The sequence below is a fragment of the Neoarius graeffei genome, chromosome 25, assembly GCF_027579695.1.
Source record: "Neoarius graeffei isolate fNeoGra1 chromosome 25, fNeoGra1.pri, whole genome shotgun sequence".
Classification (NCBI taxonomy): domain Eukaryota; kingdom Metazoa; phylum Chordata; class Actinopteri; order Siluriformes; family Ariidae; genus Neoarius; species Neoarius graeffei.
In genome coordinates, this window is record NC_083593.1 from 31,468,204 (window position 1) to 31,481,618 (window position 13,415).

Sequence of the window (13,415 nt, forward strand, 5' to 3'; positions counted from 1 at the left end):
ATGCTTTGGATCATGAGCTGTACCATGCCTTCGCCATACTTTTTTCTTTCCATCATTCTGGTAGAGGTTGATCTTGGTTTCATCTGTCCAAAGAATGTTCTTCCAGAACTGTGCTGGCTTTTTAAAATGTTTTTTAGCAAAGTCCAATCTAGCCTTTTTATTCTTGAGGCTTATGAGTGGCTTGCACCGTGCAGTGAACCCTCTGTATTTACTTTCATGCAGTCTTCTCTTTATGGTAGATTTGGATATTGATACGCCTACTTCCTGGAGAATGTTGTTTACTTGGTTGGCTGTTGTGAAGGGGTTTCTCTTCACCATGGAAATTATTCTGCGATCATCCACCACTGTTGTCTTCTGTGGGCGTCCAGGTCTTTTTGCATTGATGAGTTCACCAGTGCTTTCTTTCTTTCTCAGGATGTACCAAACTGTAGATTTTGCCACTCCTAAGATTGTAGCAATTTCTCAGATGTTTTTTTTCTGTTTTTGCAGCTTAAGGATGGCTTGTTTCACCTGCATGGAGAGCTCCTTTGACCGCATGTTTTCTTCACAGCAAAATCTTCCAAATGCAAGCACCACACCTCAAATCAACTCCAGGCCTTTTATCTGCTTAATTGAGAATGACATAACGAAGGAATTGCCCGCACCTGCCCATGAAATAGCCTTTGAGTCAATTGTCCAATTACTTTTGGTCCCTTTAAAAACAGGGTGGCACATGTTAAGGAGCTGAAACTCCTAAAGCCTTCATCCAATTTTAATGTGGATACCCTCAAATGAAAGCTGAAAGTCTGGACTTTATGTCCATGTCCATTATATAACTATAACTTGAATATATTTCAGTAAACAGGTAAAAAAAAGAAAATTTGTGTCAGTGTCCAAATATATATGGACCTAACTGTATCCTGTCCAAAATAATAGACTGTGAAATTCTGTGGAGCCTCTGAGCTGGCTTTGCATTGCTATGATGAGAGTAAGAGCACTGAAAAATCTGGGATATTCCATGGGTTGGTGGTTTGTGTTGCTTCCCTTGATGGAGTTGTGAAAGAACACCTTGAGAACGCCACTAGAACTTTTTAGATTTTATTTTTAATTTTTTTGCTTTGGTTTGTTTGTCCCCCTAAAACTGTGCCCACCAAATGTTTTTAGCACTAGCTGCCACCGATCCCAGAATGACTCCGAATGTGGTTTGAATAATCAGATCTCAATGCATCTTCAAGACATATGTTCATACCTGCACAGCGCTGTCCACTTATGATCTGATCACTCAGGATACATATTAATGCCAGGTGTGAATGAGGATAATGTGGTATGAATTTTCCTAAATATTAGTGTTCAATGATCCAAGGGAAGTGAAGGCACAAGTGTAAGCCCTGTCATCATCATAATCATCATCATCATCTTCTTCTTCTTCTTCTTCTTCTGGCTGTTCCCGTTAGGGGTTGCCAGAGCGGATGAGGTCACTCCATCGCCTCCTGTCCTCCGTATGCCCTGTCATCTACACAGACTTAAGCCCCGTCATCTACACAGACTTAATAAATACAATGAGATTAACAGTAAAAAAATAAAAATTAAAAAAAACATGTTTGGGGAGCAAAATGGTGTATCTTTTAGAACCTTTTGGTCCTTTGATGAGTTTGATTTCGACGATGGTCTCCAGCATGGGTCTTCTTCTGCGCACGTAGAGTCGAACAATAGAACCAGCCACCTTCAGCGCCTCTACAGCCCTGCTGTGGGACACCTCAGACACGTCCACTTCATTCACACGCAGGATACAGTCATTCACCCTGCCGACACACAAACATATGAACACAGAGTTGGATAGGGCCCTGACGTATGCTTAAGCACTGTAGTAGACCGTTCCAGATTTCCAGATTGTGGCTGCTTCTGGTGCAAGGGCAGCTCTCTTCTGAGGCATGTTCACACTGAGCAGCTGAGACCCACACCACAGAGTAGAAGGGGACAGAGTGGGACGAGGTGTACTGCCCCTATCTTACCAACAAACTTAAATAGTGTTGTGCAGGCAAAAAAGGAACATGATATATGTTGATTATTTTGGAGGATATTATAAAAAAAAATCAATTCACTTAAATTTTATTTCTATAGCAATTTTCACAATGGACATTGTCACAAAGCAGCTTCACAGAAATCTGGATATAGATTTAGATCCCCAGTGAGCAAGCCATAGGACAGAGAGGCAAGAAAAAACTCACTGAGATGAAATGAGGACGAAACTTTAAGAGGAACCAAGACTCAAAAGTTAACCCAATCTCTTCTGGGTGAAACAGGATGGTCAGTACTCTTCTAGAACTGTATGTTATAAAGTCAAACAGAACTGAGAGTACTGAAAGGACCTTCAGTACGGTACAATCATCTGAGTCATTTGTTTAAATTTCATTCAAGTTATAAAATAAAATGAAATACTGTACAATGCAGGGGCGGCACGGTGGTGTAGTGGTTAGCGCTGTCGCCTCACAGCAAGAAGGTCCGGGTTCGAGCCCCGTGGCCGGCAAAGGGCCTTTCTGTGAGGAGTTTGCATGTTCTCCCCGTGTCCGCGTGGGTTTCCTCCGGGTGCTCCGGCTTCCCCCACAGTCCAAAGACATGCAGGTTAGGTTAACTGGTGACTCTAAATTGACCGTAGGTGTGAATGTGAATGGTTGTCTGTGTCTATGTGTCAGCCCTGTGATGACCTGGTGACTTGTACAGGGTGTACCCCGCCTTTCGCCCGTAGTCAGCTGGGATAGGCTCCAGCTTGCCTGCGACCCTGTAGAACAGGATAAAGCGGCTAGAGATAATGAGATGAGAGATGAGACTGTACAATGCATAGTATTGTAAACATTATTGTCTTTGACATGTGCATAGAAGAAAAGTAACAAGAAGTGAACATCTTCAAATGAATGCTTATGACAACCTGACATCAAAACTGACGGTTCATGTCCATGTTCATTCTGAGTATTTTGTTTTCTGTAATTTACATTCAAACTGCAATAACCTATCGCTGCTTCTAAAAGTTTTTTTATTTTTAACCTTGGACATACAGTGCCCTCCATGTTTCCTACCCCCCCCCCCCCGGACAGATTAGTAAAAAGGGTGAGAAAAAAAAATCTACCATTTGGTGAAGTAGCTTCATCTCACCTTGAAAAAATGAGAAAACCCAACCTTTAATTGAAATACATTTTATCAAAGAGAAAAACAAATCCCTCATCAAGAAATAATTATTTTCAGCAAAAACACACCTGCCACTCTTACTGGCTCCCTTAGAAACTATAGTGAATACACTGTAACTGAAGCGTGTTTCCCATTTAACGTGTACATTTTTCAGTTGATTGGAGTGTGTAGGAACTTTCAAGCTGTAATCCATGACTTCCTGATTAACTGGGGTACAAATATGAGGTGGCACAGAGGCCAAATTCTCTTAGTCATCCATCAACATGGGAAAGAAAAAAGAACACACAAACCAAATGAGGGAAAAGTGTGTTGACCTTCATAAGTCAGGGAATGGTTAATAAAAAATAAATACTCCCCTGAAAATGTTCATTTATACTGTTAAGGCAATAATAAAAAAAGTGGACACCAACTGGAACTGTTACAAACTTGTCTGGAAGAGGACCCAAGTTTATTTTGCCCCCATGTACAGTGAGGAGGATGGTAAGAGAGAGAAAAAAAATCTCCAAGGATCACTGTTGGTGAATTACAGGAAAAAGTAAAATCTCAGGGTTTCCAAGTCTGCAAAACCACCATCAGACACCACCTCTATGCCAACAGATTATTTGGAAGGTATGTCAGAACAAAGCCTTTTCTGTCAGTTAACCACAAATGTAAGCGCCTAAAGTTTGCGAAACGCTAGAACAACTTTGACTGGAACCGTGTTCTATGGTCTGATGGAAGAAAAATGGAGCTTTTTGGCAATAAACACTCAAGGTGGGTTTGGTGCATAAAGAAGGATGGCTATAATGTAAAGAACCCTATCCCAACTGTAAAATATGGTGGAAGTTCTGTGATGTTTTTGGGGCTATTTTTCCTCCAAAGGCCCTGGCAATCTTATTAGGGTACGTGGCATCATGGACTCCATGAAATACCAGGACATTTTAAAATCAAAATCTGTCTGCCACTGCCAGGAAACTAAAACTGGGTCATCATTGGATCTTCCAGCAGGACAATGATCCAAAGCATTTGTCCAAATCAACACAGGAATGGTTCACTGAGCACAGAATCAAGTTTCTGCCATGACCATCTCAGTCCCCTGACCTGAACTCCATTGAAAACCTGTGGGCTGAGCTGAAGAGGAGAGAGCACAAGAGAGGGCCAAGGACTCTGGATGATCTGGAGAGATCGTGTAAAGTGGAATGGTCTTAGACGGTCTGCTCTGTATCTCCAACCTTATAAAATGTTACAGGAGAAGACTCAGTGCTGTTTTACTGGCAAAGAGATGTTGTACAAAGTATTAAATGCAGGGATGCCAATAATATATTTTTGTTGAAAATAATTATTTCTTGATGAGGGATTTGTTTTTCTCTGAATAAATTTATTTCAATTACGTGTCGGATTTTTCTCATTTTTTTTCAGTGTGAGATGAAGCTACAGTACCTCATCAAAAGCTGGATTTTTTCCAAACCTTTTTACTAATCTGTACAAGGGGTACCAATAATCATGGAGGGCACTGTATGAATAAGCATCTCATACTGGATTTCTTTTTCTCGCCCCCAATTCCTAGCTATCATTACATTAAAATGGCTAACCTGTTTATTTTTGCAGAAATATATCACTTAAAACATTTTAATCTATTAAATGTATTTTAAAGCCATCAAAATTAAACCACCAGAGCCTTGTTCCATTACTTCATACAGTATTTGGTTCATTAACACTCCCCATGTTTCCCTAACCAGCTAGCAGCGCTTTCCTGAAGCCCTGTGGATTTCGTTAAGTCTAAAAACCTAAATAATAATAATAATAATAATAATAATAATAATAAATACAAATGTCATAATAATCATTCAAATGATAACATGTTGAAGAGAGATTTAGGCCAAGATTGGAGATATTATATGAATAGCGCAGAATTGTTCCAGTGTAGGCACGGCCTCCGCTCTCAGTGGAAAAGCATCTCCAGAAATCAGTAACAACACTACACAAAAGCCAAAATACAGTGAAGGGAAATAAACATTCATCGATTTTTGTTATTAAATATATTTCCAGTGCATATATCTACTTCAAATTTCCAGGCATGTCCTTTGAAATTGTACTTACAAACCTGAACAAAAAGCATAACATAAGCGTAAACAAACAATTGTTAGTGAAAAATATTAAAATAGTGTATAATAGTATATTAAAATAGTAAAGGTGAAGGAGGAGTTCTCAGGCACATCATTAAACAACTCTCGAATGGAAAAAGTTACATAGCCATAACACAGACCTTTAATATGCAGGTGGAAAGTCACAGAACTACAACTAATTATCGAACATGTGCACCACATAAGATTTCACAATGCACTCTCAGACTAATGATAAGGATAATAAGAGAGAAGACAGGAGTCACTCGAAAAAGAGTTGCAGGACAATCTGAAAGCAGCAGGAACAGCAGTTATACAGAGACCAATAAGTAATGAACTGTTTCTATAGACCATGAAAAAAGATGCACATAAAACACTAACAAATCAGAACTCTGACCAGACAAAACAAAAAACAAAATATTTGGAAATAATTCAGCATGTCACATTTGGAGGAAATGACTGTGTGTATGATCCCAGGACCATCATACCCACAGTAAAGTACAGATGTGGGAGCATCATGATATCGGGCTGCAAACAGTACTAATTACCTGTTAATTACCTCCCAAAGCTTAAACTGCCAGCAATGATTTGTGCAAATGTTGGTAATTTATGGTGTCTGAATACTTTTTCACCCAAAATTAATTTTTTTAAAAACACATCTTTGTTCCTGCTTAAGAATACATACTTCTCATCTCATTATCTCTAGCCACTTTATCCTGTTCTACAGGGTCGCAGGCAAGCTGGAGCCTATCCCAGCTGACTACGGGCGAAAGGCGGGGTACACCCTGGACAAGTCGCCAGGTCATCACAGGGCTGACACATAGACACAGACAACCATTCGCACTCACATTCACACCTACGGTCAATTTAGAGTCACCAGTTAACCTAACCTGCATGTCTTTGGACTGTGGGGGAAACCGGAGCACCCGGAGGAAACCCACGCGGACACGGGGAGAACATGCAAACTCCGCACAGAAAGGCCCTCGCCGGCCACGGGGCTCGAACCCGGACCTTCTTGCTGTGAGGCGACAGCACTAACCACTACACCACCATGCCGCCCAAATACATACTTTTTTGTTCTTATTTATAAGTACAAAGTTGAAAGACATTTTGTTTAACATGTGCAAATTTAAAGCGGATATATGCAATGGATGTACATTATATAACAAAAACAAGGTTTACATTTATTTCTCCTTCCTCTATGTCACACCATGCCAGATTTTCTTTTAATATATTTCTCTTTCAGGATTGAGAATGAAGGAGGTAGAAAAGGACTGATGAGTAGGGGTGTGGTGTCAAGAAAAATAGAGCCTGGGAGAAGAATGAAATGAAGGGAAGATAAAACACAGCTACTTTTAACAGCAAATACACACACAGGCACAAAGGAACCTGCTCTTTTCCTCTCTACACTACATAATTGTGTTTATTTGTATTATGATAACCCTTTTGGTCTGCTCAAGATCATTGTGATAAGTATCTCACAGAGGAACAATGTCCTGCTGTAATAAGAAAAACATTTCTCCATCACGCTAACACTCATCTTTTGGATCAGCTCAAATGATTCTGTCCATTTCCTAACAAAGCTAAAATGAGTTAAACGAGAATGTGTGCATGTGTGTGTGCTGCCGAGACGCTCTCTGGAGAGGCATTAGAACTGAGATACAGACCTCAGTCTTAATCACTGACAGAGAGAGAGAGAGAGAGGGGAAAGAATGATGTTAACAATGTTAAACATTAGCACACCCCAGAAACTAGGACATAATGTTAAAATGGATTTAATGTTCTTTTCCATTCAGCTTCATCAGTCAATCTGTTGTGAAAAAAGCTTCCTTACACAGAAGTCTTACACGCTCGCAAAACCGTGCTACTCACCGGAGCCTGCCATCCTCAGCTGCTGCACCACCAGGGATGATCTTGGTGATGAAGATTCCAGGATCGTCTCCGATGTGTGGATTATCTGTCCCACCTGCTATACTGAACCCCAACCCTGAGTTACCCTGAGGACAGAAAGGACACAAGTATATGTGAGACGGGGATAAATAAAAAACACTTACAGCTGGGAATCAATAATGCAGTATGTACAAATATGTCGATTATGCCCATTATATCACAATATTCAGTCTCTCTGCATGTAGATGATGCCACCAAAACCAAGTCTGTTGATTACATGCTGCTTTGGAAAATATTTCAGGTGCTTCATTAGCACGCCTGCCCTGATTATTGTTAATTATCCAAGCTGACACGTAAGAAGTCGAGATGAGTGATATAAAAGAAAAACACAAAGTGATAAAAACATACTTCTCCAACTTTGAAAATGCAGACTAAAAAAACTTTCTTGAATAAAAGTACATTTATCTGATATTTCTAATTATGACATTAGATATATCCTATATAATGAATATATGATTATTAGGCCTTTTCCAGACATTCTAATTAATGATATTCTTACTACTTATCAGCTTAAAATTATTTTATTCAACGGGAAGTAGGGAGTTCAGACAGAAATTTGAAGTATGGCTAAGAGATGTAAAACTGATAATTTATTAATCTTTGAAATATGCTGATTAATTTTAAAAAAAAATCAGGCAAATGAATCCAGTGGTTCAGTTTTTATGGACATTTTTAGGTCTTGGATATAGCTCTTTTCAGAGAAATGGGCATGTATAAAACAATAGACAATTAGTGAGGAACAATGGCGTTGCTGAAAAAAAGAAAAAAGTGCCAATCCTGGGAACAAAACTGTGTATTTTTGTTACAAAATTGCCAAATTTGATGCCATTTTCTGTGCTGCATTGTATTTCCCCACAGAATCCAGGCGTTTCTTTTTTCTTTTACTACCGTGTATAATTAATTAGGCTAATTAGCATAAAATTATGTAATTTACATATATTTTATGAGGCTAAATGGTAACATTGATAGGTTTTCTTTTTATTTTATTGCTTGAATAATATATGGAAGTTTCTGTGGGCCATGAACATCTTTAAAGTGTCTCATGTAATTTGCAGATACAGGTTAATTTGCATACAGGCATTAATTTGGCCTACATAATGTTAAAAAAAACAAACAAAAAACAAACAAACCCTATATTCTGCCAGTAAGTTCAGCTGACAATGCTTTCAGTAGCCAAACCATGCTTCTGGCAGTCCTTTAAAATGTGGCTATAAACACCATGAAGGAAGTATGCATATTAGCATATTTTAACATAATTTACATATAACTGACCATTCTGAAACGAGGGGTGCTGGTTTTCAGAAGCAGCAAAACACTTGTTCCTCAGCTTAACCCCTTCAATGCCCTTGGACAAGTCACGTACGTCATGAAATTTTTACTGCTGTGCCTTAGGACGTATGCTACTCGTCTTAAACACCTCCTTAAACACCTTACATGACGCATTACTTTTACTTCACAGCGGCACATATGAATTACAGTCAATGCCTAAAACATTCTTCCATCATAAGGCACAGCGGTAAAATATTTCATGACGTACGTGACTCGTCCAAGGGCACTGAAGGGGTTAAATAATTGAAATGAAAGCACCATATTGGGCACAAGAGATCAATCTGTCTCACCTATGTATCCTTTTTTGTGCAGATCGTGCAACTTACCTGGAAAATTTGTGACAAATTTGCGAGACTCACTGACAGTTCAACTGTCTGGTTTGAGAATTGAACAAGCTGTAGTATATATGGTTTGAAATCTGCACATGCACACATCTCATAACGCGCTAGGGTATCCCCAGTCATGTGTCAAAATTTCTTTTTCCTAGCCAATGAGGAATCAGTGTTTTGGGGCAAGCCTTTGAGCAATCAAAACAAAAGCATGCTCCAGACACAGTGCCGTGGGCGCACCTGTCTGGAGCGTGTGCAGGTTGAATATATCCATATTTAAGCCGGAGATTAAGCTACATGCATTAATTTATGTATGGAGCATGTCTACACATGGGAAATTAATATTATCAAAACAGATCATGAGCAGCATCAATAAAAAGTATACAAAGATCCCACCTAAAAAGGCATGAAGTTTGAAAAAACTGGTGCATTCATCGATTACACAACCGCCATATTGACCGCTGTCTGAACTCACTACTGAAAGAATATTTTAGAAAAAGGCTTGCCAATATATTTGTTTCATTATAATCTCATCTCATCATCTCTAGCCGCTTTATCCTGTTCTACAGGGTCGCAGGCGAGCTGGAGCCTATCCCAGCTGACTACGGGCGAAAGGCGGGGTACACCCTGGACAAGTTGCCAGGTCATCACAGGGCTGATACATAGACACAGACAACCATTCACACTCACATTCACACCTACGGTCAATTTAGAGTCATCAGTTAACCTAACCTGCATGTCTTTGGACTGTGGGGGAAACCAGAGCACCCGGAGGAAACCCATGCATACACGGGGAGAACATGCAAACTCCACACAGAAAGGCCCTCGCCGGCCACGGGGCTCGAACCCGGACCTTCTTGCTGTGAGGCGACAGCGCTAACCACTACACCACCGTGCCGCCCATTATAATCTCATCATAAGAAATATTACACACTTTTACCAGTATTCGAGATATTTTTCACTTCCTAATACATCATTTATTTATGAAAATACCTCCATAATAATTGACTGATAATTAGGAAACACTTGTCTACAAACTCCTTTTATTATCAAATTTTGTTTTCACATACGGTAAGGGGAATTTTCTGGTGATGACACACTAAACATGTAAAATGATATCAAAATAATTTAAACAGCAGCAATTTTACATAATTTCTGTGAACACTGTTAAACAAGAGTAGATTTTATTGATCTGGAGCCTAAGTACTTCCATTCCTGCACACCAAGTGATTTCCAAGTGAGTTATTCTCGTTTGCTTGTTTCCTCACCGAGTACCAATAGCAAAGTCATCACCTTGTGACAGTGTCCGTGTGGATAACCTATTAAAGGTCTCCACTATGTCACCTTCATCACAATTTCCCATTGTCGCCTTGTCAAGAGGTTGAGAAAGTGGCACTGAGTATTGCCAAAATACTTATAGGCAAGTCTTACCACTCAGCAACCGTCCTGGTAATGTGCCTGGGCAGTTATTTCAGGCTAACAAGATCAGGTCCCTATGTAAAAGAATGGGGAGAGAGCCATAACTGCACTGTCAGAGGCCATTGGGATATAAAAACTGCATGTATATAGTGACCAGTCAATTCTGATACTTAAAATGTTTGGTGGCTTTACCCCAAAATAAAGTGTAAAATGCTTTCTTTCCCCACAGGTTATATTACTACAACCCCGATTCCAAAAAAGTTGGGACAAAGTACAAATTGTAAATAAAAACGGAATGCAATGATGTGGAAGTTTCAAAATTCCATATTTTATTCAGAATAGAACATAGATGACATATCAAATGTTTAAACTGAGAAAATGTATCATTTAAAGAGAAAAATTAGGTGATTTTAAATTTCATGACAACAACACATCTCAAAAAAGTTGGGACAAGGCCATGTTTCCCACTGTGAGACATCCCCTTTTCTCTTTACAACAGTCTGTAAACGTCTGGGGACTGAGGAGACAAGTTGCTCAAGTTTAGGGATAGGAGTGTTAACCCATTCTTGTCTAATGTAGGATTTTAGTTGCTCAACTGTCTTAGGTCTTTTTTGTTGTATCTTCCGTTTTATGATGTGCCAAATGTTTTCTATGGGTGAAAGATCTTGACTGCAGGCTGGCCAGTTCAGTACCCGGACCCTTCTTCTACGCAGCCATGATGCTGTAATTGATGCAGTATGTAGTTTAGCATTGTCATGTTGGAAAATGCAAGGTCTTCCCTGAAAGAGACGTCATCTGGAGCATATGTTGCTCTAGAACCTGGATATACCTTTCAGCTTTGATGGTGTCTTTCCAGATGTGTAAGCTGCCCATGCCACACGCACTAATGCAACCCCATACCATCAGAGATGCAGGCTTCTGAACTGAGCGCTGATAACAACTCGGGTCGTCCTTCTCCTCTTTAGTCCGAATGACACAGCGTCCCTGATTTCCATAAAGAACTTCAAATTTTGATTCGTCTGACCACAGAACAGTTTTCCACTTTGCCACAGTCCATTTTAAATGAGCCTTGGCCCAGAGAAGACGTCTGCGCTTCTGGATCGTGTTTAGATATGGCTTCTTCTTTGAACTATGGAGTTTTAGCTGGCAACGGCGGATGGCACGGTGAATTGTGTTCACAGATAATGTTCTCTGGAAATATTCCTGAGCCCATTTTGTGATTTCCAATACAGAAGCATGCCTGTATGTGATGCAGTGCTGTCTAAGGGCCCAAAGATCACGGGCACCCAGTATGGTTTTCCGGCCTTGGCCCTTACGCACAGAGATTCTTCCAGATTCTCTGAATCTTTTGATGATATTATGCACTGTAGATGATGATATGTTCAAACTCTTTGCAATTTTACACTGTCGAACTCCTTTCTGATATTGCTCCACTATTTGTCGGTGCAGAATTAGGGGGATTGGTGATCCTCTTCCCATCTTTACTTCTGAGAGCCGCTGCCACTCCAAGATGCTCTTTTTTATACCCAGTCATGTTAATGACCTATTGCCAATTGACCTAATGAGTTGCAATTTGGTCCTCCAGCTGTTCCTTTTTTGTACCTTTAACTTTTCCAGCCTCTTATTGAGGTATTTCACCTGACGTCACAGGGTCACGTGATGCCCCGGTGTCCGCCATTTTGAACGTCAAGCTACATACTAACGCTGCAGACAGAGAGGGAGAACCGGCTTGAAAAAAAACGTGTTACAGACACCTAGAATAGATTAATTTGTCAGTAAGCACTCTATAAACAACCATGGTGTTTGCTTGTTGTGCTGTGGGCTGCCACAACAGACAGGGACAGCGTGCAGGACGCTCCTTTTACCGGTTTCTAGTGATGGGAATTTCGGCTCTTTTTCGGGAGCCGGCTCTTTTGGCTCTTCTTACTATAAGGAGCCGGCTCTTTCGGCTCCCAAGATTTTATTTTTGATTTAATTGCTGCAATTAACTAGTTAATTAATTACATTATTTATATTTTATCAATAGTATGTTTTCCATTTTAGTTTTTAGTTTTTGTAGCCATTGTAAAGCTTTGTAAAGTATAGCAGTGTAACAATGTTCTAGCTATAGAAATAAAAACTTACCAATTAATAAATTATTTTCTCACAAACATAATGCAAAACTGTGTTATATTGCCAATATAAAATACACAGCTGATTTTCCCCTCCTCAGGTGCCTCACAGACTCCTCTCCCCTGCGCTCCACAGCTTTAAGCATTACACCAATTTTCGTATTTTCGCAGCTGTGAATGACATCAACCCCCCCAACCAAAAAAAGTAGGCGTACACCATGCTACTTTTTTTCCTTTGAATGGTAATAGACAACACAAAGACGCAATCAGACAGCAACTTTTTTTGTGAAAGTCTCTCTCTCTCTCTGAGGCACCTAAGGACAAAAAACTAATTCGGCTCCCCAACTCGGCTCCCACCGAAGAGCCGGCTCCCGTCGTTCACTTCAAAGAGCCGGCTCTTTGAACCGGATCGTTCGCGATCGACACATCACTACCGGTTTCCTACTGACCCAGACAAGAGGGATTACAGCTGTGAAAAGACAGGATTGGGAGCCAACAGAGTACTCCAGACTTTGCAGTGATCATTTCATTTCAGGTTAGTTTATCAGTTAACGCAATTTTGATAAAATATATAGCAAAAAGTTAATGGGTCAGTGTTTGTTAACCCATCTGAGCAGTGAAACAAGGCAGTGTTAATTTGTTTAGGGTTGCATGTAGCAGACATCAGACATAAAACGCAATAACAGAGGCTAGAAAGAAACGGGACACAGAAATAAAGAGGGAAATTAAGTAAAAAGAAAGAAAGAGAAAAAAAAAAGAGCGCGGATCTCCAAACACATGAGAAGTCTATCTTACGCACATATCACGCGGACTCCACATACACGCATCGCGTCTGAAGTCATAACTCATCAGGGGAAATCGTGTCCGCATTGGCATGTTCAAAAAACAACCTCGCGTCAACAGTGATACCACACACAAGAAAAAAAAAACAGTCAGGCTACTCAACAACCAACCTGGCAGCAGCAGTCGTTGTCATGTAAACACAACACTTCGGATATGCAAATGCTTCCCGT

At 40.1% G+C, this 13,415-nt stretch overlaps 1 protein-coding gene across 11 annotated transcripts in view; it reads right to left on the bottom strand.

The window, feature by feature from the left end:
• Positions 1 to 13,415, bottom strand: part of dlg2 (discs, large homolog 2 (Drosophila)) — a 450,021-nt gene that overhangs the window by 122,540 nt on the left and 314,066 nt on the right. For all 11 annotated transcript variants that reach the window (XM_060909120.1, XM_060909125.1, XM_060909124.1 and 8 more), the window contains 2 exons: positions 7,137 to 7,261; positions 1,612 to 1,781 (listed from right to left, as the gene is read on the bottom strand). In XM_060909120.1, coding sequence (XP_060765103.1) covers positions 1,612 to 1,781; positions 7,137 to 7,261 — 295 coding nt within the window. The remainder of the gene's footprint in view (positions 1 to 1,611; positions 1,782 to 7,136; positions 7,262 to 13,415) is intronic.